The 27,493-nt window shown below is 36.7% G+C and overlaps 1 protein-coding gene across 10 annotated transcripts in view; it reads left to right on the forward strand.

Annotated features, from left to right (window-relative positions):
* Positions 1-27,493, forward strand: part of LOC129753037 (ephrin type-B receptor 5) — a 153,856-nt gene that overhangs the window by 96,418 nt on the left and 29,945 nt on the right. For all 10 annotated transcript variants that reach the window (XM_055748833.1, XM_055748855.1, XM_055748861.1 and 7 more), the window contains exon 3: positions 5,555-5,634. In XM_055748833.1, coding sequence (XP_055604808.1) covers positions 5,555-5,634 — 80 coding nt within the window. The remainder of the gene's footprint in view (positions 1-5,554; positions 5,635-27,493) is intronic.

The following is a 27,493-nucleotide window of genomic DNA, read 5'->3' on the forward strand; positions in this document are numbered from 1 at the left end:
GGATAGTTTCAGTGGAGGTTTGGAGAGTCCCTAAGAAGACTTGATAATTCCTTAGGAGACTTTAAAGAGTGTCCCAGGGGACTTTGAAGAGTTTTTAAGAAGACTCTGGAGAGTTTCGGAGGTGATTCTGAACACTCCGTAAGGGGGCTCTGAAAAACTCTGAAGAGTTTCTGAGGAGCCTGAAGAGTTTCTGAGGAGACGTTGGAGAGTACCTGATGGGACTATGAATACTTGAGAGTGTGAAGACTTTGTAGTGTTTCTGATGAGACATTGTAGAATTTTTAAAGGCCGTCAGTTTCCTGGGGGACTTAGAAAGGTTTATTAGGAGACTCTAGAGGACTCCTACAGCAATACGAATAATTCCTCAGGAATTCCTGAGGGGACTTCAAAGAGTCATCGAAAAATTTGTTTCCTAAAATTTTTAGGAACCAATTTCACATCAGCTGTTTATGTTTGTCCCACTGTGCAATCGAAAATCGCCGTGTTCCCTTTCTCCTGGCAATAAAATGGAACCTTCTAGCCCGAAAAAAAAGAAAAACAACATACATGGCTCGTTTTCCGTTCCTCCACCTCCGCCAATGTTAGTATGTTATCCAGCCTCGTGGGTGGGAGGATCGTTTTCCTTCTTGCCGTCTTCACCCGCAGCCATCGTCGTCTTCGTCGTCGCCGTCATCTTCAATGGAGTGAAGTGAAAGAGAGTCAGAGTCAGAGTCGTTTATCGATGTCGTTTGTCGTTTGCTTGCATCATAAAATTATTAATTGCCCTTCGCATTTTTCGTTATTTATATGGGTGTTTTTTTTGGTGGCTTGCTTGAGAAACGGAACACGATTCACCCGTTCGATATTTGAGGATCGTTTTTTGTGGGTTTCACTAGTCCGTGCCGCTCGCACTTCTACCGAAAAAAAATTCGTTGTTCGGATTGATGAACATGCAAAAATGGGCGTATTCTGTTTTGGGGATTTTAGTGTTGTTGTTAATTCTTTTTTCTCAAGTTGGGATGGTCGGGAAGATGCCCACTTTCATCGGGAATGCTTTCCTGAAAATACGAATACGAGAAGTTCGAAGGGGGTTTCAAAATGCCTCGAGAAGTCAGCAATAAAAAAATAAATTAAACAGTTTTGAAATATTTTTTGTTGGCTACCTAACTGAACATTCAACTTTTTTAATCCTTCAAAAATAGAAACAATCAACTAGGTTTGCTTATACGTACACAGATTCAATTTTCGCAAGAATTGCTTCAAACTGAATGATGAAATTCAAAAGAAATTCAATCGAAAAACTTCCACCGGAATACCCAGTGGTTCAATTTTACAATTGGGTCAGCAATTCCGATCCCATAATTCATTAAGGGCAGTAGCACAACAGTGTATAAAAATCGGTTCCGATGTTCCAGATCTGCAGGTCCGGTCATGCATGTACACACACACCTACTTGCTCCGGGAAGCAGAAGAAGCTTCCTCTCCATCTTTTGCTTGACTTTCATTGCCATTTCCCGGGCCCGGATTTATGCATAATTCAAACTATAGTAGATTGTTTTAAACCCTTGCCCAGCCAGAGTCAGTTCACTTCACAGCAGCAGCTGCTGCAGTTCTTTCTCGAACGACTGCATTTTAATCCATTATCGCTCCAGTGTTTTCTTCTCTCGAACCAACTCTCTTGTAGCACTCACTTCGATGCACAGGCTCACACTTTCAATAATCTTCCGGCCTGTAACCAGGCAGCCAGGCTCCTAGAGGGCAAACTTTTAAGGTTCTAATCAAGAGTGCGTAATATGGAGGCGGCAAAAATAGAAAACGAACCCTCTCTGTCTACACTTCCCAACAACGGGAACATTATCATCTATTCTACTCGCAAACTATATTTTATCTGCATTTAAGTTTTCCTGATCCACTTGCTGCACACAATTAGTGGAGCAGTCTCAGGAATAGCAGGAAGAAGTTCCACCCTGAGCCGCCCTGATAAGGAAGGGTGGGACAAGGGAGGTTAAGGAAACCCGGGTGGCAAATTTATCTTCGGTATAACTGGAAAAGATAGAATCACTCAGCTTTCCCGGTACAGGCACAAGGGTGGTGTTTTTTTTTAAAGAATAGTCGACGTTCGACCATATAAAAATTCGTAAAAGTTATTTTGACGATGACAACCGAAAAGAAATAAAATGCAAAATAATTAAAATTTAAAAAAAACTTAAAGAAAACAAGAAAATGAAAAAAAAGAGAAAAACGTAATAATAATAAAAAAAGATGAAAAAAATAAAAATTTAAAAAAATATGAGAAAAAATAAAAATAAGAAAAAAATAATGAAAAAATAAAAATTTAAAAAAAAGGTGAAACATAAAAAAGGAAAGAAATGAGAAAAATTGAAAAAAGGAGGATAAATGAAGAAAAAAGAGAAAAAATGAAAAAAAGGAGAAAAAATGAAAAAAAGGAGAAAAAATGAAAAAAGAGAAAAAATAAAAAAAGGAAAAAAATTAAAAAGGAGAAAAAATAAAAAAGGAGAAAAAATAAAAAAGGAGAAAAAATAAAAAAGGAGAAAAAATAAAAAAGAAGAAAAATAAAAAAGGAGAAAAAATAAAAAAGGAGAAAAAATAAAAAAAAAGGGAGAAAACATAAAAAAGGAGGAAAATAAAAAAAAGGAAAAAAAATTAAAAAAGGAGAAAAAATAAAAAAGGAGGAAAAATAAAAAAAGGAGAAAAAATAAAAAAGGAGAAAAATTAAAAAAGGAGAAAAATTAAAAAAGGAGCAAAAAATAAAAAAAGGAGAAAAAATAAAAAAAAGTAGAAAAAATAAAAAAAGGAGAAAAAATAAAAAAAAGGAGAAAAAATGAAAAAAGAGAAAAAATAAAAAAAGGAAAAAAATTAAAAAGGAGAAAAAATAAAAAAGGAGAAAAAATAAAAAAGGAGAAAAAATAAAAAAGAAGAAAAATAAAAAAGGAGAAAAAATAAAAAAGGAGAAAAAATTAAAAAAGGAGAAAAAAATAAAAAAGAAGAAAAATAAAAAAGGAGAAAAAATAAAAAAGGAGAAAAAATAAAAAAGGAGAAAAAATAAAAAAGGAGAAAAAATAAAAAATGGAGAAAAAATAAAAAAGGAGAAAAAATAAAAAAAAAGTTAAAAAAATAAAAAAAAGGAGGAAAAAATTTAAAAATGAGAAAAAAATAAAAAAAGAGAAAAAAATAAAAAAAGAGAAAAAAATAAAAAAAAAGAGAAAAAAATAAAAAAATAAAAAAAGAGAAAAAAATAAAAAAATAAAAAAAGAGAAAAAAATAAAAAAATAAAAAAAGAGAAAAAAATAAAAAAAATAAAAAAAGAGAAAAAATAAAAAAAGGAAAAAAAAAATAAAAAGAAAAAATAAAAAAAGAAGAAAAAATAAAAAAAGGAGAAAAATAAAAAAAAGGAGAAAATATAAAGAAGAAAAAAATGAGAAAAAAATGAGAAAAAATAAAAAAAAATGTGAAAAAATAAAAAAAAATGAGAAAAAATAAAAAAAAAATGAGAAAAAATAAAAAAAAAATGAGAAAAAATAAAAAAAAAATGAGAAAAAATAAAAAAAAATGAGAAAAAATAAAAAAAAATGAGAAAAAATAAAAAAAATGAGAAAAAATGAAAAAAAATGAGAAAAAATAAAAAAAAAATGAGAAAAAATAAAAAAAAAATGAGAAAAAATAAAAAAAAAAATGAGAAAAAATAAAAAAAAAGAGAAAAAATAAAAAAAATGAGAAAAAATAAAAAAAAATGAGGAAAAATAAAAAAAAATGAGAAAAAGTAAAAAAAAAATGAGAAAAAATAAAAAAAAATGAGAAAAAATATAAAAAATGAGAAAAAATAAAAAAAAATGAGAAAAAATAAAAAAAATGAGAAAAAATAAAAAAAATGAGAAAAAATAAAAAAATGAGAAAAAATAAGAAAAATGAGAAAAAAAAAATGAGAAAAAATAAAAAAAAATGAGCAAAAATATAAAAAAAAATGAGAAAAAATAAAACAAAATGAGAAAAAATAAAAAAAAATTAAAAAAATTAAAAAAAATGAGAAAAATAAAAAAAAATGAGAAAAAATAAAAAAAAAAATGAGAAAAAATAAAAACAAATGAGAAAAAATAAAAAAAATGAGAAAAAATAAAAAAATGAGAAAAAATAAAAAAAATGAGAAAAAATAAAAAAAAATGAGAAAAAATAAAAAAAAAGAGAAAAAATAAAAAAAATGAGAAAAAATAAAAAAAAATGAGAAAAAATAAAAAAAAAGAGAAAAAATAAAAAAAAAATGAGAAAAAATAAAAAAAAATGAGAAAAAATTAAAAAAATGAGAAAAAATAAAAAAAATGAGTATAAATAAAAAAAATTAGAAAATAAAATAAAAAAGGAGAACAAAATTAAAAAAAAAAGAGAAAAAGAAAAAAAGAAGAAAAAAGAAAAAAAAGAAAAAAGAAAAAAAAGGAAAAAAAAGAAAAAAGATAAAAAGATAAAAAAGAAAAGAAAAGAGAAAAAATAAAAAGGGAGAGAAAAAAAAGAGAAAAAAATAAAGGATAAAGGGAAAAAATTAAAGAAAAAAGAGAAAAAAAAATAAAAACAAATAGAAATGAGAAAAAAATCAAAAATTGAGGAAAAAAAGGAAAATGAGAAAAAAAGAAAAAAAAGAAAAAAAGAGAAAAACAGAGAGAAAAAAAGAATAAAAAGAGAAATAAAAATAAAAAAATATGAAAAAGTTCGTCTCGAATTACTTTTTGGGTTTTAAATCGTATTTTAGATTAATGTTAATGCTAATCTTCAACATGTTTTGACAGTACGCCACGTTATCTTCTTGGATTTTTAGGCGATTTAAGTTGGCTTGAAAGTTGATGTTCGATCATTTCCTTCTTTTTCCAAAATACCAATTACTAAGCTTTAATTAAAGATGTTTTTTGGGGAATTCAATGGATGTAAATATTATACTGCACTTACTTGCATATGCATAATTCTCATTAAAATAAGAGTCTAATTCCTATATTGATTTCTTCTCAAAGATTTTCGACTTTTACTGATATAAAGTCGAAACTCTTTTAGACTCTTTTAATTTTTTCCAGCACAGGAAAGTCAAATTTACCAGTTTTGAAGGGGACCCTAGCAATCATTTGACAGGGATCTCTCTGTACAGAAAAAGGAAGAAAAAGCGGGCCGTATTGTGCAAGACCCGCATTTAAATCAAGCACGCACTTGAAAATTCATAATTAGAGAGAAACACAGCGAGACGAAGACGAGAGTACTATAGTGCGGGGAAGGTAAAGTTTTTAATCAGACTGTCGAGGAAATAATCCAAATCCAACATGCTGCTGCTCCAGCTCCTCAGAGTGGTGAGTGAGTAGATCAGTTTCTAACTAGACCACATCACATTCAACCACCACCTACTACTATGTAGTACAACTACTTCTTCTACTTAGTCAAGCGGAGGAGTTCCGGTACTGGTAGTCATCATCGCTTGCCGCACAACTGCAAAAATGTTCTCAAACAAAACTTCTACCCCTAACGAGCTGATGATTAAATTCCAATGTTTTTTATCTTTTTTTTTATTTTCCTCTCTTTGCAGTGGTCCTCCTGGATACGACTAAGGAAGCTACGTTGGAATGGACCCGATACCCGTACGGACCACAGGCACAAACCCCGGGTGTAAGTACTCGTATTTATATAGGTATTCTAGTTTTTATTCCGTTTTTGTGATTGATCCTTCCTCGGCAGAGGCATCGACGACGTGTCAATCAATTCAAATCGCCACCAATTAAAATTTTCTCACTGCTTTGTTAATGAGAGAATAAAGAGATTTAGTATACTTATCAAATCTGGATTCGATGTCTTCAACGTTAGGTTCAACGATTTAGGTTTAGGTTTTATCACAAAAATCAACACGTTGAACAGGAATCAGGCAAATAATTTTTAGGCTCTTCTGAATCGTCAACACTTTGCCTAAGCAGATGGATTCATCCAGGCGTAATATAGATCACCTTTAGCAGAAACCAAAAGTGATTTAAAAGAAGTATAGCGCTGACTGTAAACTTGTTTGTCGTTCTAACTGAACAATTGAAGGAACTGGAGGAACGGTTACCTGTACAATTCACACACTTGAAGAACTTTAACTGTGCATTCGTTGCTTGGATCCTTCCCGTCAGTGCAGATTTTTCTACTTCTGAAGTAAGTCACAGGTGTTATTATGGTCAACCTGAACTATTTTTGGAATTCTTTTTACTGACAAACAGGTGCTATTTACAATGAAATATTTAAAACTTTGGCATTTTCAAAAGGGCAGAAATCACTGCAACAAATCTTGAGAGTTCGAAAGTTGTAGAAACAAAATGTGTACGCGAAACCAGCAGCAGCAGCAGCCGCACCAAAAAGAGATTGTACGGCTCAAGTTGGTTAGTTGATTTTTTTTGCTCCGATGCTGTTGTTCTAGAACTGTGTCTCTCGGCGGTGACTCTGTGGGTGGGTAAAAGGCGAAAACCGATAAACCGAAGAAAATCCAAACCCAAATGACAAGAGTCAACTCGCTCTGTGTATACCTATATATTTTTTCATTCGAATGGTATAGCTGGTGGGCAAACCAGAAGGTGCTGCTGCATCGACGACGGATTTGGGGGAATGGAGCAGAGTTATGAAGAAGGGAGCATTAGGCTTTAAATCGTTTATTTGATCGTCATAATAACAGTCGGGGGAAAAATTACAACCCGCCGTAAAAAAGGGTACAGAAACTATAAAGAAACTGCATCAAGATGCGGAAGAAGTCTCAACAACAACAGCAAAAACTAAAGGAAAAAGAAGTCGATCGAAAAAAAAAACTAAAGAACGGGCGCGCGTCCCGGTTTATAAGAGATGATGAGGAAAAAGGTAAATCCGGAGATGATCCTAATAAGAAAACATGGCAATACAAAACCATCATCAAGAGACTGAGCTCTGGCTGGTTGTGGTACTTGTTTTGCAACCAAGAAAAGGAATTCAATCGATTGAAACGAAACGAGAAAGTGTGTAGACCCAATCCCGGAGACCCAGAGCTTAAGTTGAACGATTCTGGAGCTTTTCTCCCGCAGCTCTACAGAAACCTTTTCCTTTTCCTTTTTTTATTATTGTGTGTGGATTTTTATCCATTTCAATTTCTGGGAGTGGGACAAGTCACTCCAGGAGGGACTCGGAATGAGTTGTGGGCGTTTGCGTTGATGAGTTTGTCTTTGGTTGTTGTAGTTGTATTTTTTCCGCCTTCTTCTTCAGGCGAAAAATGAAGCACCTCTTCTCCTGGGTCCAGAATCGTGTGCCGATGCTCAAGCAATCTACTTTTACAATTTAAGCATACAAAGAATTTTGGATCCGGAGAAGAGGACTGGGCAAGCAAACATCGAAGATTGTCCAAGTTGGAGGATCGAAACGCGGATTCGTTGAATTTCATGGGAAGCGAGCAATGCGCGCGCGCACGGTCTGAGTCTGGAGACTCCTACGCAAGTCACGCAACTTTTATCACTGCGCAAAGCCAAGCCAATGAATAGGCTGAAGAGTTGGCCCCGTTTGGTTTTTTATCTTTGAGCTGCTTTTTTTTCTGCTCCCATCGCTCTTATTCGTTTGATTTATAGTTGGTTTTATTTTCAATCGACTAATTGGTCCCGCTTTATTGGGGGAAAAAAGTGTCATTTGATCATCTGAGCATTCGAAAATGGCCTAGAAAGCGATTGTGTTAAATTGTTTATGATTTTTTGCTGTTTTTAAAAGAAGCTTGGGTACCTGTTCTTGCACAGATAGAGTTGAAATCACCTTTTACTCTAGCTTGAATTTGCGGTAAGGGTCTCGTTTGGAAGATCAATGCCCTTTCAAGTAAAGATCTTTCGCCACTTTTGATCTTGCAAACAACTGTTTATACGTCTTATTCAAGTCCCACTCACGGCCATTTTCGATAGGAATTTCTAATTGATTTTTCCATGAAATGTATTCCTCATCTTCCTTCGATTGAGCAAAGGAGTCACAAACTATCATAGAGGCATTTTTATATCCAAAATAAGATTTACTTTATTAGTTCTCGAGTTATGGTAACAAAATTTTTGTTCCATTTATATGGGAGTCTTTCCGGATTCTGGTCAGGGAAAAGCTTCCGAACATTAAAGAGATTTTTCTGATACCAAAATGGTAATTTTTAATCGATCAACTCCATTAAGTTTCGAGCTTAGCAAGCAAATTTGTATGGGGAACCATCTTTTATCTTTTTTTCTTTGCACTGAAAAGAGGAGAGGGATATCTAACTCAGAAGTATTTCTCGTACCCGAATATGTGACAATGTATGTATGGGAAAAAATTTCATTATCGAATTAAAAAAAACCGACCATGTAGATTTTGTAGATTGGCCCTATAAACCGACCTGTGCGAAAGCTCAATCGGACTTGATTTAAGAATGCCTCAAAGCGCTCAAAGTTTCGGTAATTTGACACTCGAAAATCACCAAAGGGCGAAGGAGGTCAAAGGAAATTGGACAAATCGAAATTTTAACTTTGATGCAGATTAATTAAAAATGCTTAAGTCAAATAAATGCAAAATCGACCTTATGGGGCTTATTCTGCGACGAGAGTGACGTGACTCACGAAATTTCACTTCTTCGTACTGACTCCAGAAAATGCTTAAGCAAAAAATTTGTGTATTGATGAGTTCTGAAGACCAATAGCAACTCATACGAACGAAAATTTCGAGACTAGAGAGGCTATTTAAGCCAGCAAAATGATATGAAATTTCGCGAGTCACGTCACTCGCGTCACAGAATAAGCCCCAATTTTTATCAAATCACAAAAAGGGGGGACCAAACGATATTCGAAACATCGAAATTTTGATTTTGATTCCAAATGACTAAGAAATGCATGAAACGTCGAGATCTGGTGTTATCTCGGAAAAAATTTTTGGCCAAAAATCGACTTTCTGGGACTAAGTCGGTTTTTCGAAAATTGGCATAGCCCTTTTGGCTGTCAACCTGATGCACACTCTTTGCCAAATTTCGTTTCATTAGCTCCATGAGCTCTTTAGTTAAGTTATCAAAAATCGTGTTTTAACCTGAAACCTTGAAGCCCTTCCTGTAGTCGTCTTCCCTAGGAATAGGGCAGGAAAAAGAGCTCAAAATTATAATTTTTTGATCTTTAAAAATCACATAATTTATAACGGACCAAAAATCACATAATATAACGAACTTTTTCGAATTTCAAAAACCCCGTAGTCTAAAGAGTTTCATTTTTGATCAAAACTAACATCAGTATTTTTGCAGATTTTAAAAATGAGATTTAGGTACCCGGGTTTTGATTTGAAATTTTGTATAAAAAAAAACTCGAAAAATGGTTTGGAGAAAGTCACTTTTTTTTTGGTTTTCTTGAATATTTTTTTTCTCACGTAATGCAAATGAAATTCCAATATGTGGAGCTTAAATTCTCTGGCTACAACTTTACCGAAGACGGCAAAGCAGTAGAAGTAGCGAGAAAAACGTTATAACGCCCGAAGCAGAGCACAGAGCAACACTGACAGATTTTCGGTCCAATTTTCTGAAATATTCTTTTAACAAAAAAGTTATTGATGAAATGAAATGTTGTGAAGAAATTATCTTCATTACATTCTCTATCATTTTCAAAAAAAATTAGGGTTACCAGAAATATAGAATCACTAGATGTAATGGTAGATTTTCCCGGGTACGTAAGTCTTATTTTAAAAAATTGCTGAAATCTTTACATTCGTTTTGACCAGGAAGGGAACTTTTAAGACGACAGGATTTGTTTAATTAAATAAAAGTTGCAAAACGACCTACTCTAGTGTATCGTTTAAATTGGTTGATACAGAGATACTCAAACAATTTTTTTTTTGGAATGATGATTTTTTTGTCAAAATTATGGTTCGTTGTCAGAAATCGTTTTTTTGTACAGTTAGAATGCTCTCTAGTGTTGTTTCTTTCTTCGTTGGTACACCTTCCTCCTTGAGGAAATGGAGGGATGCCTAGAGTTTTCCACCGACACACTCGTGCGCACAGTTTTGCGCCCCCTTGCTTCAAAAAAGATAATAATTAATGTACGATGTCAAAACGAACCGGTTAATCAATTTAATCCGCAGAAACGCTCGCACGCTAACTGACTCATCAGCAGGTCGCGCGACGAAGGCAGGGGGTATGTTATGTTCTGCCCGCTGAATGCGTGCTTGCCTGCGTTCGAGTGTGTGTTTGTTTTGGGGGGAGATAGGCCAAAGTCTTTGTGCGTCGAAGGCTAGAGGAAGAAACATGTTGGGGAAAAATTCCAGAAAGTGAAATAGCGGCGAAAAGTCGAGGCGCTCGCTGGCTGGGCCGATGATGATGATTGATGGTAAGTGGATACTGACAACATGAAAGCTCGAGCACCCAAATCCCTAGGAGCTGCCCAAATCTGGTAGGGTTTGGTGAACTTAACAGAAGGCAATTTTTTATTCATCGTCATCGCCGGGCAACGAATAACAACAGTAACAACAACATCGGGCTGGACCCGATTGCTTTTTACAACTTGTCTCTGCCTTTTGCGCGAAAGCGAGAGCCAGCAAAGTTTGAGGAACAGACGAAAAAATAAAATAACCCACGACTCCACGTGAAGTATCTCCTGTGGATCGCCTGGGTCTCTCTGCAGCGCCCAACCTCCACCTGGCTGGGGCCCTTTGAGATAGGATTCGCGGTACTCAAGCAACAAAACTATTATCGACATTTTGCTTCCACCGTCAGATTCTGTCTTTCACGACGCAAAAAAAACGACAAAAATGAACGACTCAAGTGGATGGATACGACAACGACGACGGCGTAGCGAGCGACAAAAACGGCTCACCTCGACCCGAGCCCCCGTTTTGTGTTTCCCCTATACGTGTAGGCTCCAACAAACATGCATACGAGGATAAAGAAAGCCGGGCCGGGAGACATGCAGCGCTCTCTAGCTATAGAAGTGCGAGCAATGACCACAACAGCATCAACACCAACCAAGTAAAGCAACAACACACGAAACGAGTGAGAGAGAAGGCAGACACACGGAGAGAGATGAAAGCAACGAGATAATCCACATCTCAACCGAACTCGCAACAACGAACGACCTAGCCACCACAACAGCAACGGCTTCAGAAAATATGCCGTCTGCTGCTGCTGCCCGTGCCCTGGCCTTTGTATCTCTCTGTCTGTACTTTCGTCATCCACAGCCAGCCAGAGTCCAATCCAGGTTGGTGTGGTGGTGGTACCTTGAAGGAGCAAAAAAAATCCGGCGCAAGGGCATGTTTTATAGGTTTTTATCATTCGGGCGAGTAGGTTAAGCTTGCTTACATACTGTAAGCGCTCCGTGGCAACATGGCGAACATGATTCCATCAATCTCTAGTTAGGCCTAGTTGTGCCCGAAGGAAGCCGCGTACGGAATTTGCGGTACTCTCGGATGGTTATTGGCGTCCTAGTAGTTTTTTTTTCGGGAATCGAGGTTTGACATTTGTGATGAAAAGATTACCTTGCGGTGGTGGGGCTTTCCTAATATAATAGTACCGGTTCGGCTGCGCTGCGTTACGCCTCTAAATGACCTAGTAATTGATTACTAATGCTCACAACAAATGACAGGTGCCCTTTGCCGGAACAGAGATAAGTCTGAATTTATAACTAGCAGCAGCAGAAGGATGAGGGCTTTGGTTTCTCAGACAGTAGACAGAGCCGATTTGGGGTCATTTTTGAATCATTTTGAATCAGACAGGTTTATAGGGATACGTTGGGTAATGGCTTCAATCGATTTTCCAACTTGAAAAAAATGTTTGGAGCCAACTCAATTTGAGGTTTATCCAAATTCATCAGTAATCACCGACCGAGTCGGTACGGAAAGTCTCGATTGCACATTCAAATATTGTTCATGCTTAACTCATCAACAATAAATGCAGCACTACCAAGGGGTCCGTTACCACTGGTTTGAGACAGGTTTGACTAACCCAACTCACTTCCAACTGTCCGAAACATATAAAGATACTGAAGTGTTCTGCTCATGAGTCCAAATTTGCCGAGGTACTCCAGCTGGCTTGAACCCACAATCCATTGTATATCAGTTTGATGCCCTGTCCATACCCCCAAAAAATCCTCAATGATAGAGTTAAGCTACCCGGCAAACATAAAATCGAATCAGAAATGATAAATTAAGTCGTTTACAATGGTTTTGCGAATCGTAAATCCAACTGCATAGTGAAAAGATCGTATAAAATGTCGTCTGAAGTCAGTTTAAATCGTATATGATAGAAAGTCCGCCATGTTAGTAAATTTTGAAACAACTTTGCTCCCGCTTGGGCTTCAAGTGAGAAAATCATCGTCATGTTCTCTCTGCAATCAGCAGTGCATTCAGATGGCTAAAAGTCAGAGTTATATTGACCAATGAGAGAACTGGAAAATATTGTTGCTGGACGCTGGGAACGATTTGAAGGCTATGAGAGCATAATCGTGCGCTCTCTTGCATAATGATAACGCCCAAATGGTGTAGTTTTCGACGCTTAAGAAAGAAATGAAATTTATGTATGCATAATGCCTTCACTTTAGTAGGTTAATGCTGTTTTTTTAAAACTTTCATAAGATCTTTCTGTAGTATATATGAAATGTATATAAAAAAGCATAAAAATATAGCTACAAAAATGTTTGCTGGATATGTACTCTCTATTCATTTGATAGATATGTTTCATATACATTGAAAGAATAAATACATTTCTTATATGGATACTTATCTTTAGCCAAAAGAGGCTTCAGCAAATTTTCGACGGTCAACAAGATATCAGTTTTAAAAATGTACAGACAATTTGAAGGATGTAAAGAATGGCTCAGAATAGCTAGAAATTTCATGACATGAATTCAGTTCACAAACCTGTTTTGTTTAAACTGAGAAAATTCACGCAAAAACTTAAAAGAGGCAAAAGTTTGTAGCTAGTACCGAAAAAAAAGTAAGCACTTTATTCTACACACCTGTCTGTGGCAACAAAAATAGTTTTTTTTATAAGAGTTTAACCCACAACAAAAATAGGGGTTTCCATGTTTGCCAAATATTTCGTTTTGGAATTTATGCATCGTAGAAGTTGAGCACTTTTCGGTCGTTCCACCCTATACAAGAAAAAGGCTATAGTTAGACAATAAAAGACCATAAAAACAAGATTCATTAGGATTAGAGAGACTTTAAAGATACAACAGAGGGACTATACAGGGCTATAAAGGAGCAATAGAAGGTACAAAAAACAAAAACAATATAAAGACTAGAGACAAAAATACACAACAAAGAGGAAACAGCGACGATACAGAGACACTATAGAGACTCATTACAAAATAGAGAGAGAGCCTGTGAAGAAGATTGAAAAAGATTATTAGAGATTTGAGATACAAGAGACATATTTTAAAGACAAGAGAGGGATTTAAGTGGAAAGAAAAATTTATTTATTTCGTCTTTGGTTCAAATGACCGTACAGACTGATAACTTAAAAACTACTAAATTCTGCTTAAACCTAATTTAAAACGACGTTTGCACATATTAAAATTAAACAAATGATACACTAAATTAAAAAGTTCACAACATTTGAAAAAGAGAACATTTAAAGGAGCGAAAAAAGTGGGATTAGTGGAGAAGAGAGAGATTGGAGAGTACAGAGAGCTTTGAGAAAACAAAGCTGTTTGAATAAAATGAGATTTACGGGATGAAATATATCATTAGACTGAGTCGATTTGGGGTCATTTTTGAATTTCTCAAACCCTGGGCGCCTAGCGAGGTATTGCATGACTACTTTTCTTGCAATACTTCGCGAGGCTCCAGCAGTGATGTCAATTGAATTTATTGTTTATCAATGCGAAAAGACATACCTCTGTTAAACAGCTAATAACTTTTTTGCTCAATGAGATACGAAGTTACAGTCTTCGACAAAGTTGTTCAGCAGAAAAGTTCCCTTAGGAATTTTATAAATTGGCACAAAAACTGTCAGCTGGCTCGGTTTCACATAAGAAACAAAAACGATGTTGATTTTTCAGTACAAAATATTAAATTTTCCCATACAAATCTAAAAGTTCAAATTTACTCATGTAAACGTTACTTAAAAATTCTACAAAAAATCATGGATGAGTTTTGGACAAAGACGAAGCTTTTTGGACCCCAGGGTTTGAGAAATTCAAAAATGACCCCAAATCGACTCAGTCTAATATATCATAGAAATTGCTCTATGATGAATATACTCATGTATAGAAGTAAGAGGAGGAATTGATTTTTTTAGCTTAACTAGAACAAGTGATGTCCAAACCAACTTGAGCTTCATTAATGCTCCCTTTCAACTTGACTCAATGAGTTTAAAATAGGCATGGAGCCTTTTTACAAGCATGGGGACAATTCCAGCCTTCAGGATTTAGATTCCGTTTTTGTTCTTGGACCACCCTACTATCCATTTTCATTTATTAAAAATCAGTCAATAAAAAATTATTGCACTTCTAGTGTCATTTCTTTCTTTCCAAAAACATATTGGCGGTGTATAAACTGGACAATCGCATTGCGGAAACTGATAATCCAATCCGTAAAAGGTTAAACGACTTCTGTGAAAAGAATCGATTGTCTCGGAGATGTACATACATGTAGAAAAATGTAGGTATCCAATACATTGGTATCCAATCATCGAAGAAAGAGAAGTGAGTGGTCTCTTCATCATCAGACACAGAAGCCCATGGGCTACCCAATCCGTCTTCCCTCACCCGTTCGATGCATCCATTCGGTAGAAAGTCGAACTCATCTCACTCATTAGCGGCGCGGAACTAAACGTGTTCCAGTCGAACGCCAGCCACTTTACTCTTAGGCACAAGAGGCTGCAGCGGCCCCGAAAAAAATGTGCCAACAACCGTCAGAGCCGGGGTGAGTGAAAAAATTGGCCCCCCTTTGACCGGTCAAGCTGCCAAAAAGTTAATCGTTTCTTTTCTTTGTTTTGCCTGTTTTTTTTTGTTGCTGTTGTTGTGTGGCTACGTTTGATAGTTGTTTTTTTTTCGCGGCCGAACTTTTTTCTCTTGTTTTCGTTAACACTAGGTAGAGCGTTTCCAGTTTTTTTTTCTATTTAAATTTATCCTAACCCCTCTCCGTTTTTCAATTCTTCCTTTTGCCTCCAGCCGGTGGAACGCTTCGGTAGCTAATCTTTCGATTTAAAATCATACTCTTGGCGGAGGTATTAGTTTTAGCTTATAGATATCTTTGCCCTGTTCTCTTTGTTATCTCCCGTTTTATAGGCCGTTGATGGCTGCGGTTTTTTTTGCTTTCTACCACTTTTCTAGCGGGGAAAAAGCGTGGTCCATTTGTGCTGCGCAGCTTCACATTCATCCATTGCTGGTTGTTGTTAGCTCGTTCAGGCAGCAAACCCGGACGAGATCTACGGGAATTATCACATCTGTTATAATCGGGTGGCAGCCGGATAGAGGCCAAGAGAAACAAAAGTTGGTCAGAGCCAACCAACCCCCGCTCCTCCGCATTCGATAGATGTCAATTTTTACGGTTCCTACCTACTTACTTTTTTCTGCTGCTATCCGATCGGTTCGATTGCGAAATGTTTTCGTGTGTGGAATATTGGGTCATTTAGGAAAAGTATAAATTAAAGAAGTTTAACTAAAATAATAACGAGAATGAATAAAAGACAGCTTTAATAATGTTTCAAGGCAACAAAAATACGTGATGGAGGGCGTAGCCAAATAATAGATAGAAGATAACAAAGATAAAATGAAAAGTTAGTACAAAGGTCAGTGAAACAGAAAAATGCATAAATGAGCTAGTGTGGAAATATCGGAAAATTAACAGAGTGGCAAAAGAGATGCAACATAAGCGGAAAGACTATACAGAAGCAATAGAAAGGCAACAAAAAGACACAATGTAAGCAATATGTAAACATGGATGAAATCACAGGTAGGTTAAAAATTGAAAATTCAGAGCTAGTAATGGGATACCAAAGAGAAAATATTGAAACACTATGGAGCCAAACGAGAGACAAAAGGGAGACAATAGAAAAACAATACAGTAATGATAGAGACAAAAAGTCAATGGCAACATAGAGACAATATATTCTTTGAGCAATTAAGAGACAAAATACACACAAAATAACACATCAATGACATAACAGAGTACTAGGAATATAAAAAAAAATGTAAAAGGATATGATAGACCGATAAAATAGAGACTGTAGAGAAGCGATAGAGAGGGGAGGTAGAGTGTTCAATAGGGATACAATTGAGATACTATAAAGAGACGGCAGGGTGCAAAAAAAAGAAATAAAAAGAATGATAATTGACAAACAATAGAAATAATACAAAGAGATTAAAACGATGGAGAAACAATAGGGAGACAATAAGATACTATACATAGACACACGATAGATAGAAATACACCCACAGATTGTAATGCGAGACCTTTCCTTGGAAAAATGTGCAGGTTTTGCTAACGGCTTAATGCGCCACTCCCTGAGGAGACCGTTAGCCTGGTTATGGTTTGCCCGTCCATTGAGACCCACAAAAGGGCTAGTTTTTCCTTCTTCTGCTACAGTTCACAAAAGTACTCCGCCAAAGGCGTCAAGTGCTTTAGTATAAACTCAAAATCCCAAAAAAAAAAAACTCAAATTGGTCACCAAGATAGATCAGGTCGGTAAAGAAGGTCTGACATCGCCGCTTAGCAATAGCATCGATCTTGATCGTGTTTCGAACAGATGTGAGTTGCCTTGAACGGGAAAATTCTCAACAAAAGATAAGGCTTGGATTTAAAGGCATCCCACCGTGTATTTGAACAACGATCGTCGGGATTCGGGATTCGAACTCCCGTTCGCGCTGGAAAGGTGAAGATTTAGTGTTGGTCACGTTAACCGCTCGATCACATTTGCTGGTGGTGCTACGGGCTGCTTGCATTTGTTGGGATTTGATGGATGTGGTTATGAGGTTCGGCTTTATCCCGGAACTCTCTCTAACCCTTTTAAACAATTCGAGTCAATCATCGGGTCAAAGGGAAAGCTCGCTGCGAAGTAGAGAAAACTTGCGCTCTGATGTTTTCATCGGCGATGCAATTCCCTCTAGGTGGGAGGTGGTTTCTCAGATAGTGGCAATTCAGGCGTTATAAAACCTTTACTTGAAATACTTTATGTTATGCTCAAGTTAAATCTTGAGTGAAAAATTCCTAACAACTTTAGCTACTCCAATTATGACTTCCTGTGAGGTGGAATAATTGGCACAAGATCCTATGTCGGATAGGCATTAACAAGCTTTGTGCATGCATGCACTGTCCTCCCAGCGCAACCGAATTGCATATGTCTGAGAAAGAAAATACAAATTAAACATATCCTATATCCTACCACAAAACAAAGGACGATGGAAACAATCTCCGGCCGAGTGCCAGGCAACCAGCAAGGATATACTCGAATGAATTGATCCGCTCGGTCAGTGCTGTGCGTGTGTATGTAAACCTACAGTAGAAAGTTCTCATTGCTTTCAGTTCGATGCGCACTCTCCGATGGCCTTTTTTATTCTTCTTATTTTTGGGATAAGTTATCCAATTATATCATTTTGCTTGAGAGCCTATGTCTTTATGCCAGGAGCCGATAAAGTGATCATATCTGTACCAACACGTGAAAAGGATGTATCTCCATGTATGGCGAATCGAGAAAAACGCGTTTGAAGAAAATACAACCTATTTTAAATCGCTATTTCAAAATCACTTGAAATGTTTGCATTTTATAAAAGTCAACCGATGTTTAGAAGCATCCCCTATATGTTACAATAGAGGAATATCATTTTTTATGAAAAAACAACGCGCTATCGTAGATAGAACCTAGCTCACGTATTATTTTATCTCCCGTGTTTATACACCCTTTGCTATTTTCTCATTTCTAGCTTTAGTTTTAAGCTCGCGTTCATTTGTAACTATGTTTTTATGTTGAATAAAAGTGTCAAATCTTTACCAACATATGAAAAGCATTTATCTCCATATATGGCGTATCAAGAAAAACGCGTTTAAAAAAATACAACCTATTTTAAATCCCTAATTAAAAATCACTTCAAATTTTTGGTTTTCATGATAGACAAACGATTTTTAAGAAGCATCCCATGTTAGAATAAAGGAATATCAATTTTCATGAAAAAACAACGCACTATCGTAGATAGAACCTAGCTCACGTAATATTTTGTCTAACCTGTTTATACACCCTTTGCTATTTTCTTATTTTTAGCTTTAGTTATAAGCTCGCATTCATTTGCAACTATGTTTTTATGTTGAATAAAGAGTCATATTGATTATTTTGAGTTTGTTTGCGGAGTAGTAGCGAAAAATTGTTTCGGAGTAAAGGATGTATATCCATGTAATGGCAGTTCTGGTTTTAGAATGTTTATAGATCCTTTACTCAAATTGAGTTTTCAATGTAACGGAATATTATTTTCTCAAAAGGGTTTTACCGTTAAGTAGAGCAACTGTTGGCCTATCATGAGGTACTGAAAATGGTTTTTGTTTACTTTTGGAGATAGATCCTTTTCACGTGTTGGTACAGATATCATCTTTGGCGCAATGCACTTTCCATCACAGTAAGCTCCGATCGGCATTGGATTTTTGCAACCTCTTGAGACAATTGAGATACAATAGAACCATAGAAAGACATGAGGCTTACAGAATCACATTAAATAATACATGGATAATTTAGATCTGATAGAGAGTATAAGATAACAGAGAGAGAAAAATGAAGGTTATTTGGAGAATGTAGAAACGGACATCACAGACGAAATGTGTGAGGCAACAAAGGAGTTATGATATTTAAAAAAAAAAATAAAACTTTCAAAGGCTTAAAGTCACTTAAAATCGAGAAAAAAAAACTAATGACAAAATCATAACAACGACTAAAATCAACAATTGCAATCGAAGCAAAGGCTCTACGCCTAAAATTCATCAACAATAAGCCGATAGCACCTTTAACTGTTAGTTCATTGACAGTGCGTTCTGTTAATGTAAAAAAAATGCAAATAAAGTATCGAGGTTGACAAAGGTAATATTTATATCAACCTGCCAAGACCACATTGACAACAGACCAAGCAAGAAAGAACGATGCAAACAGGTCCCTCCCCCTGCGTTGCCAGCTATCGATTATTACGATTATTATTGTTTGAATTGCCAGTTTTTGACTTTCGGGACGACAGAAGGGAAGAAATAATGCTTATTACCGTCACTCTCCGAAGACCGGACTCAGGGCATGCAACCACACTGACCGGAATGGTCATTCTGTTGCCGACTTTTTCTTTGGCGACCACCGATTCTCCACCGATGTTTATTTCTTCGATTTTTTCCCGCCATGCTCCATCACTCAGCTCTGTCAAAGTGACAAACCGCTGAGTTTATTACCATTAAGCGGATAGTGAACTGCAGCAGCAGCAAGCACCGTTTGTCGATTGTCGGTTTGGGGTTTGCCTGGTTTTGTCGCTCTTCTTCCACTCTCTCCATCTTTTTTTCATTGCTGTTGCTTCCTTGGCCACTGTTATCGTCGTTTTTGTTGTTGATGTAACGCGGATGCAGGATTAAAGCCGAGCCAAACCAATAATACTCGAGGAACTGGAAGATTGAAATGTGCCCAACTGTTGGCTGGAATTCCAACCACACCGAGAGGGATTGAAATTGCGCTTGGCACTTTTCGAGAATTAAACATCATTATTGAGACGAAATTGGCTGACATTTTCCAACAAATTAGAAATAATGATCTACACACGAGGACAACGCTTGGTAGTTGGATGCATGTTGCGAATTGCAGAATTGGCGACCGGTCGTTGAGGTGGACACATGCTATGCAAATTGTTCCACGTAAAACAGTGTAGGTATCTATCATGCCCTGGAGGCTGGATGCCGAAGCTCTAAAGATGATTGACTTTGGCTAAAAGGGGTGGACCACAAGCAATTTAATTTCTTTTTTTGTGAAAGAGGATGAAAGACGCCTGCAAGCGAGGTGGAAATAGAGACAAATTTGAAGCGACAGTTTGATGGGATGAGGAAAAGTTTTTTTTAAAAGGAAAGCTGAGTGAAACATCGTCCTACCAAAAGGCGCCAAACAACTTGAACAGTAGCATTCAAAGTTCGTGGACGGTTTTGCAACATTCGAGCGTTTTATGTGCCTTTGTAAATGGTTCAATTGATGTGCATTCCAATGGACCGTTATTCAGCTTTTAAGTTCCATACGGTATTTAATGAACAGTTAATGCTCACAAACAAGCTGAAATAAGAGGAATATTTTCATTTAATTTATGCTTAGTCAAACGTCTTTTAAGTAGTCTATTACAATCATGTGTAGAATTTCTAGGTTTCAGGCCAATTTTAGGCCTGAGTCTTATTTAGTGAAACTGCCAATCTTACTGTATCTTTGTTGTAGTAAATCTAGGATAAAGATACCATAATCTGGAGGTCAGTGTCCATGGTCTAGAGTTCAGTCGAGGTTGAATAATCCAGAACCAGAGTCCATATTCAACAGTCCAGAGTACAGAGTTCAAATTTCAAAGTCCAAAACTTAGAGTACATAGTTCAAAGTCTAGAGTGGAGAACTCAGAGTGAAAAGTTCAGAATCCTGAATTCAGGGTATAGAATTCTGAGTCCGCAATACAGAGTTCAGTTTTGTCATATTCAGCACTCATTCCAGAATCCAATCCAACCCAAGTCCAAAGTTCAGAGTTCAGAGTTCTGAGTTCAGAGTTCTGATTCTAGATTCTAGAGTTAAGAATTCAATTCAGAGTTCAAAATCATAAGTCCAGATTCCAAAGCCTACACCTCAAGGTTTAGTGTCAAAAACCAAGAATTAGAATCTGGGGTTTTTTTTTGTTTTTTTTTAAGGATTTTTAACGGCTATCAGTCTCGATTGTTTTTTACTCCTACGTTTCGATCCTTATGGGATTTTCATCAGGGGCTAAAATTTACTGCTGAATTAGTGAAAAATCGACTTCAAATTTCTGTTGATTCTTACCGATACAGTGTCGTTTTCTAGTTAAGTTTGATTCGGCTAATCTTGAACTGCCCAATTCTTAAAATTCAACAGATAAACGAATATTCTTTGAAAATGGGACATACCACTAAACTTTATAACTCATAATCGACAAATCTCACAAAATTACAACCAGCATAATCCAACACAGAAACCCTATGACAGCAGTTCAAGATAAGCTGAATCAAATTTTACTAGAAAACGAAACTTTATCGGTAAGAATCAACAAACATTGCTAGTCGATTTTTCACTAAATAAACAATAAATTTCAGCCCATGATGAAGATCCAATGAGGATCAAGACGTTGGAGTAAAAAACAGTCGAGTTTACTTGAAAATCCGAGTTTGATAGACGTTAGAAAAACCTTCCAAAAATCAACCCAAACAGTCGTTCCATTCATAAAGAATCAGTGCTTCAGAGTTCGGAGTTTGGAGTCCAGAGTTTAGAGGCCACAGTATACAATTCGATCCAGAGGTAAGAGTTAAAATTTTAGAGTTTACAGTCTGGAGTTCTGAGCGTAGGGTCCTCAATTCTGAATACAAAGTGATACAGAGTGTAGAGTTCATAATCAGAAGTCCGCAGTTCAGATTTCAGAGTCCAAATTTCTAATTACAGAGTTCGTAGTCCGAAGTTTGATATAAGTAATTTAGAGTTAAGAGTCCTTGACTCAGGGTCTAGATTTCAGAGTTCAGAGTACAAATTCCTGAGTTCGAAGTCTTAAGTCTAAATTCCTAAAGTCTCGAGATCAAAGTCAAGGGGCCCCAACCCAGACCTCAGAGTCCAGAACCCGTAGTTAAAAGTTTAGGGTCTCAATTTCCGATCTCGATTTCTTGGTTAACATAATTCCTAAAATTCACTCGGTCCATGGCAACCGTTTTCCAATTTCTCGGACATCCCACATTCGCCAGATCTCGCTCCACTTGGTCTAACCGCCTCGCTCGTTGCACGCCGTAAAAGATGGTTCTTAACACTCGTCGCTCGAATACTCCGAATGTACACAGGTCCTCCTCGAGCAATACCCATGCCTCGTGCCCTAGAGTAGAGCCGGTTGTTCTCTAGAGTCCAGAGTTTACAGTCTGAAGTTGAGCGTAGGGTCAAATTTTATCTAAAATACAGAGTTTAGAGTTTATAATCTAACGACCAATGTTCAGAGTCCAGAGTCCACAGTTCAGATTTCAGAGTCCATCTTTATAGTTCAGAGTTCAAAATATAGAAATTTGAGTTATGAGTCCTTGATTCAAGTCTAGATTCAAGAGTCCAGTGTATAGATTCCAGAGTTTAGGGTTTAGTGCTCAGATCTAAGTCTAAGTCCAGTTCAAAGTCCGAAGTCCAGATTCCGGAGTCTCGAGCACAGAGTCCAAAGTCCTGAGTTAAGGGGCCACAATCCAGACCTCAGAGTCCAGAACCCGTTGTCATAAGATGCGGGTCTTAAGTTCCGATCTCGAGTTCTGAGTTCATAGTTCAGATGTCAGTGTCTATGTGGAGTCTCTAGCATCAATTTTCCAGTCAGAGTATAGAATCTTGTCCAAACTTCATAGTTCAGAGCCCATAATCCAAAGCCCTGAGTTCAGAATCTCGAGTTCTCTTGCGTCTCGATTCCTATATCCAGAGCATAAAAAACAATCAACAGATGAGCATTCTACGTCAAAAGTCGATAGTCCTTATTATGAAACACTTAGAACTTAGTCAAAAAACGTAGTGAGAGTTTTGAGTCGAATGTTCCGTATTTTGAATTCTAAACTCTTAATTCACAGTCCAGGGTCATGAGCCTAGGGCTTTAAGTTTGTGTCTCAAGTCTCTAGAGTTGAGCTTAGAGTAGTGTCTTCCATTCTGACTTTTGAGTCTTATATGTTTTGAGTCTTAATCTTTGAAAACCTGCTATTTAAGTATGTACGTATCTTAAAGTGGTAGCTTATCCAACTATCCAACGCTAAGAAAAAAAAACTTGCAAAATACCTGCAATGTCTTCAAGTAAGTATACCAAATAGTAGAGGAAGAATAATTTTATTAATGGAAGAGTTTCCTGATACTGACAATAAAAAGAAATTATATGAATTAGTATTCAGCAAAGGACGTAAAAGTTACAGAAATTCGTTTATTTTCGTCCGTCTTACTGAAAGACGGATTTGCATTTTTTTTCAGTTAAATTGTTTGACTTGAAAGTCTCAAAAAGAACCAAAATTTTCAGCTATATAGCATACTATAGCCATAATTGAAAAGGCTAAGTATGCGTTTAAGAGCTTGTTTTATGGAACTTCTGGTTTAAATTCTTTCAGAAGAATTGAACTAAAGCATAGAATGGATAAAAGTTGTTTTAAAATAGTGCCATAAAATTTCATAATTGATATTTTTATGCGAAATTTTCTAAGTTTTGTTTTTGAAGCTCTGGTTTGATTTTTTTGAATTTTTTTCAATAACAAAAAAAACACCAGGACACAAATTCAACAAAAGAAAAACTGCACATTCTCGAAACTGATGTTTGACCTGATTAGAAATTCCTCCCGCGCATCGACCATAATCCATTACGGATCAAATTCCAAACTAGACACATACTTACTTAAGTGGAGCTTTAGCTCTAACTCTGGATGACCTAAAAATCTCGGACTTTTAATCCCCCCAGCAGGACGACGACTTTGACGGATAGGTCGTAAAAATTGGAAGCCGCGCGCTACGATTGATGAGTGACAGTAAAATGAGCGCTAAAAGTTTATCTGCCTCGGTTCAACTCGACTCTTAAGGTCAAGCTGAATTCCGAATCGAATATTCGGAGTTTATCAGCTGAATTTCGCTTCTTTTTTGCTTGGGAGAAATGGGAGGAAGTGTCTCTCTAAACCGCGTGCCGTGGGTCGACAAAAACCAATGGTAATTAATTTTCATCGCCACAATTTTTCCTCCGTTCGCTTGACTAAATTCCTCGCGCATCGAAGTTCCCTGCCGGAAGGTGTAGGTTTTGTCGCTTACTATCGACCTCAGGGGTCTTTGGGCTCATAAGCCAAAGCAGCTCCCAGGAGGAGGTAAAATATACTTTCAAAATTTGATCTCACTTTTCCCTGGCTTAAGAGATTGAAGAAGTCGAAGGCAAGGGGGCGGTCTCCACCTCGTTTTGATCCAAACATCCAATTTGGCCAATGGATGAGGCTAAACGAGTGAGCAGCAGCGAGCGAGGTGATTCGAATGGGCTCACTTGGCGTTCATCTCGGCCACCTAATGGGAATTTATGAGATTTTAATAGATAACGATTTGGGGACGACATCAAATCACATAAAATATTTAAACCATATTCCTCCTCAGCTCGCTACGAATCTCTTTTTCTTTCTTTTGAAAGACGCGCGTGTGCTACGGTTTAGTTTCATCCTCCCTGGAAAGCTAAAAAAAGTGATTCTTCAGGTCCGTGATTTTGAAGAATTTAAGGGCAAAAAGCCATTAAAGATGATTTGGATGATGACTCTGACGACGAGTGTTGTGACAGCCCCGAAACTCCCGGTGTGGCCATCGTTTATCGGGTTTTTTTATCTCTCGTCTTCTTTCTTCTTCCAAAGCTTTGAATAACTTAAGTGTGCGTTATTGTCGCTGCGTGCGAGTCGTGCGTGAGGAATCAGCGCGCATCGACACTAATGATAATGGGGTTGATTTTTTCTCTTATTTCCTAAGAGTGATTTTTCGGGGGGCGTTAGTTGTCGTCGTTAGGAAATCGACGCAGCAGGAAATCGGCCCCCAATTTGTCAGTAAAAATTTCTAGTGGGTGACGGGAAAGTGCTGAATACTGTACTTCTGAGAGAAGAAAAAAGCCATCTATCATTGGATAGAAATAAGTTTATCTATTTTTTTTTTTCAAAAAATTGTACAATTTCGGTTCAAAATCGCTAAATACAGAATTTTTCAGGGAAAAATGATTGATACTTCTTATACTAGCAAATATTGATGGATTGAGATTTTCGCTAACAAACAATATTAATAATGATTGAGACGCTTTTTACTGCTTTAAGATTAAAGGTCTTCTCAGCAGGATGAACAATTTACCACTTAACTTTTTTTTATTAAAAATACTTTAAGATGTTGTCATTTGATGCTAATTTTTTTACCCTTCGGTTCCTTTCAAATGCAGTCCTTGTTAGAAGGTATTAACTTGAGCGCCAGCTTTTATGATAATATCGAGCAAACAGAACATTGTATGGAAGGGGCCCGCTTCAATTGTCAATAATTTTTGATGGCATAGCAATTCCATTCAGAGACGACTAGTGTCAGCCTTTATTGACCTAGCCAATTAGATGAGTTCCATCATATGGCCAATTCGTTTCTTTCAATCATCACAACTGGCGGCATGATGGAATGGATCGGCTGTGACGTTAAACAATATGAGTTTGATCCAACTCCTCTATCGGTATAATGCGAAGCCAATTAGTAGCATCACCTCCAGCATTCATCCACACGCACACACAAAACACTAATTGGAGATTGATTACAGCACCATCTCCTTCAGCGCGAGAATATTGTAGGCAGTCACATCAGGGATGAGTGAAAAAAAGAGCAGATACCTACATTATAATTACCCTTTCGGTTTTACCAAACAAAAAGACTTCGACGGTGAAACCTTTTTATGTCAGTGTCACAATTACCCAGCGTTATTGCGACACATTTTGATAGAACCAATTCATCTGACTTAGTCAGAGCCGGGAAAGGGCTTTTCAGGATACCTTCACAAACTACGTAACCCTAAAGCTTGATTTAGCATTTTTTACGATTCAATCGTTAGATATTAAAAGTTTCACGATTCGACATTATAATTTTTGTTGCTTGATCTAAGGCCAGACCCTTTTCTATTGACCGCTTAACCGATCTGCCATATGGGTGACACCTCCATCAATCGATCCGGGCTTAGAGGCCTCGAATGCACCACACATTGACGAATGAAATGGACTACGGTCCTGACCTGCGTCGTTATTCCTCATTCATCCCGTTTCCATCTACTCAAACTTGATAGTGGGGGATCAATTGAAAGCTAAATCGAGCAGCAGCCCCGGATGAATTGCTTTAGATCCGACCGATAATTAGTGATACACATTTCAATGCGTATGGCTGGTCGCTGAATCTCGCTGAATGTGGGGCCAATGGATTGACCTTTTCGGACTTTCAGACTTTGAAGAATTTAGTGTTGTTTTTAATATTTTTATTTTAAGTGTAGTAATGAATCATCGCGCGGTGGAATGACCTTAGCCGGAATCAAAACAGAATCTGTGTCTGTTTGTCTCGTCGTCTTCGTCGTTGTGGTAATAAATTATTGCATCCCAGGTAAAAGTTACAAAAGTCAAATCAAAATTCAAACTTGGAAATTTATTACAAATAGTTTTGCCGCGAGACAACGTTCGATTAATGCAACGTTCGGATATTTTAAATTTTTTTGTACCTTTCCCATAAGATGGTTTGAAAAAAAGCCCGTGTCTCTGACTGACTGTTGCTGATATTTGCAGACGGGATTTTTTATTTTTTATTTTTGTTTCTCTGGAAGCTGAAAAGAGGCAAAATAAACAAAAACTTCAAAGCTCAACACCCCCAACTAAAAACAGAAACTTCGCGCAAACCCAAAACGGATGTGGCAATTCAAAGTTCGGTTTTCGGGCCAGGATCGAATTCCCGGGGCGAGCATCATCGTCATACTCGAACAACGCATAAAGCATTCAAATTAAAACCAATAAAAAGTCTCGCAAGAAAATATATAAAATCGATAAAGTCTGTCCGTTTATGTTTAATTTATAGGTATTTCTGTTTTTCAATGATTCTGGTTCTGGTCTGGATGACGGACGGGTTTTTCGTGGTATTCTGGCGACTCGTTGACTAGGACGCTAGCACCACCAGTTGATGACGGGAAAGTATTTTTTTTCTCCTGCAAGAAGTGTCATTTGGGTTGGAACCAGGTTTTGTTTTGCTGAAATGGTGTAGTTTTTTTTAGTGTTGCTATTGCTTTTGAGTAATACATTCAGCACATTTGTTGCTTTGAATTTCAACAACAGATTTTATCAGGTAATTATTCTAAAAGAACTGATCAAAACATGAACACAATCAGTCCTTGAATATTTCCAACATTCAACTAGAATGCTACTGATATTATGAAGTTCTTCCAATCTATATGTGATTCTCTAAAAAAATTTCATGTCTTCTGGGTTTGCAGTGAGACAGTTCCAAGAATCCTTTGGTAAGTTTACGGAAAGTGTTCCATTCTAAGCACTCATGATCGATTTGTGGACCCATCATTAGTACACCCAAAGAAGAGGTTGCGAAATTTCAAGGCCGCTCGGTGCTAACTCTATGCCAAAAATGCACTGAAAAGTGAACTATATGGGATATGTTTAGCTTTCTTTCGAACATATGCAATGCGGTTGCGCTGGGAGGACAATTTCAGCGATGAGCTTGTAAGTGCCGGCCTGGCATGAAATCTTTTGCCATAATTCCACCTCCAAAGAAGGTCATTATTGGAGTAAAGTCTGATTTGTGGGTGTATATTTCCGAGTTCAACTGGTTGAACCACTGACCACA

The sequence above is a fragment of the Uranotaenia lowii genome, chromosome 1 (assembly GCF_029784155.1).
Source record: "Uranotaenia lowii strain MFRU-FL chromosome 1, ASM2978415v1, whole genome shotgun sequence".
Taxonomy (NCBI): Eukaryota; Metazoa; Arthropoda; class Insecta; order Diptera; family Culicidae; genus Uranotaenia; species Uranotaenia lowii.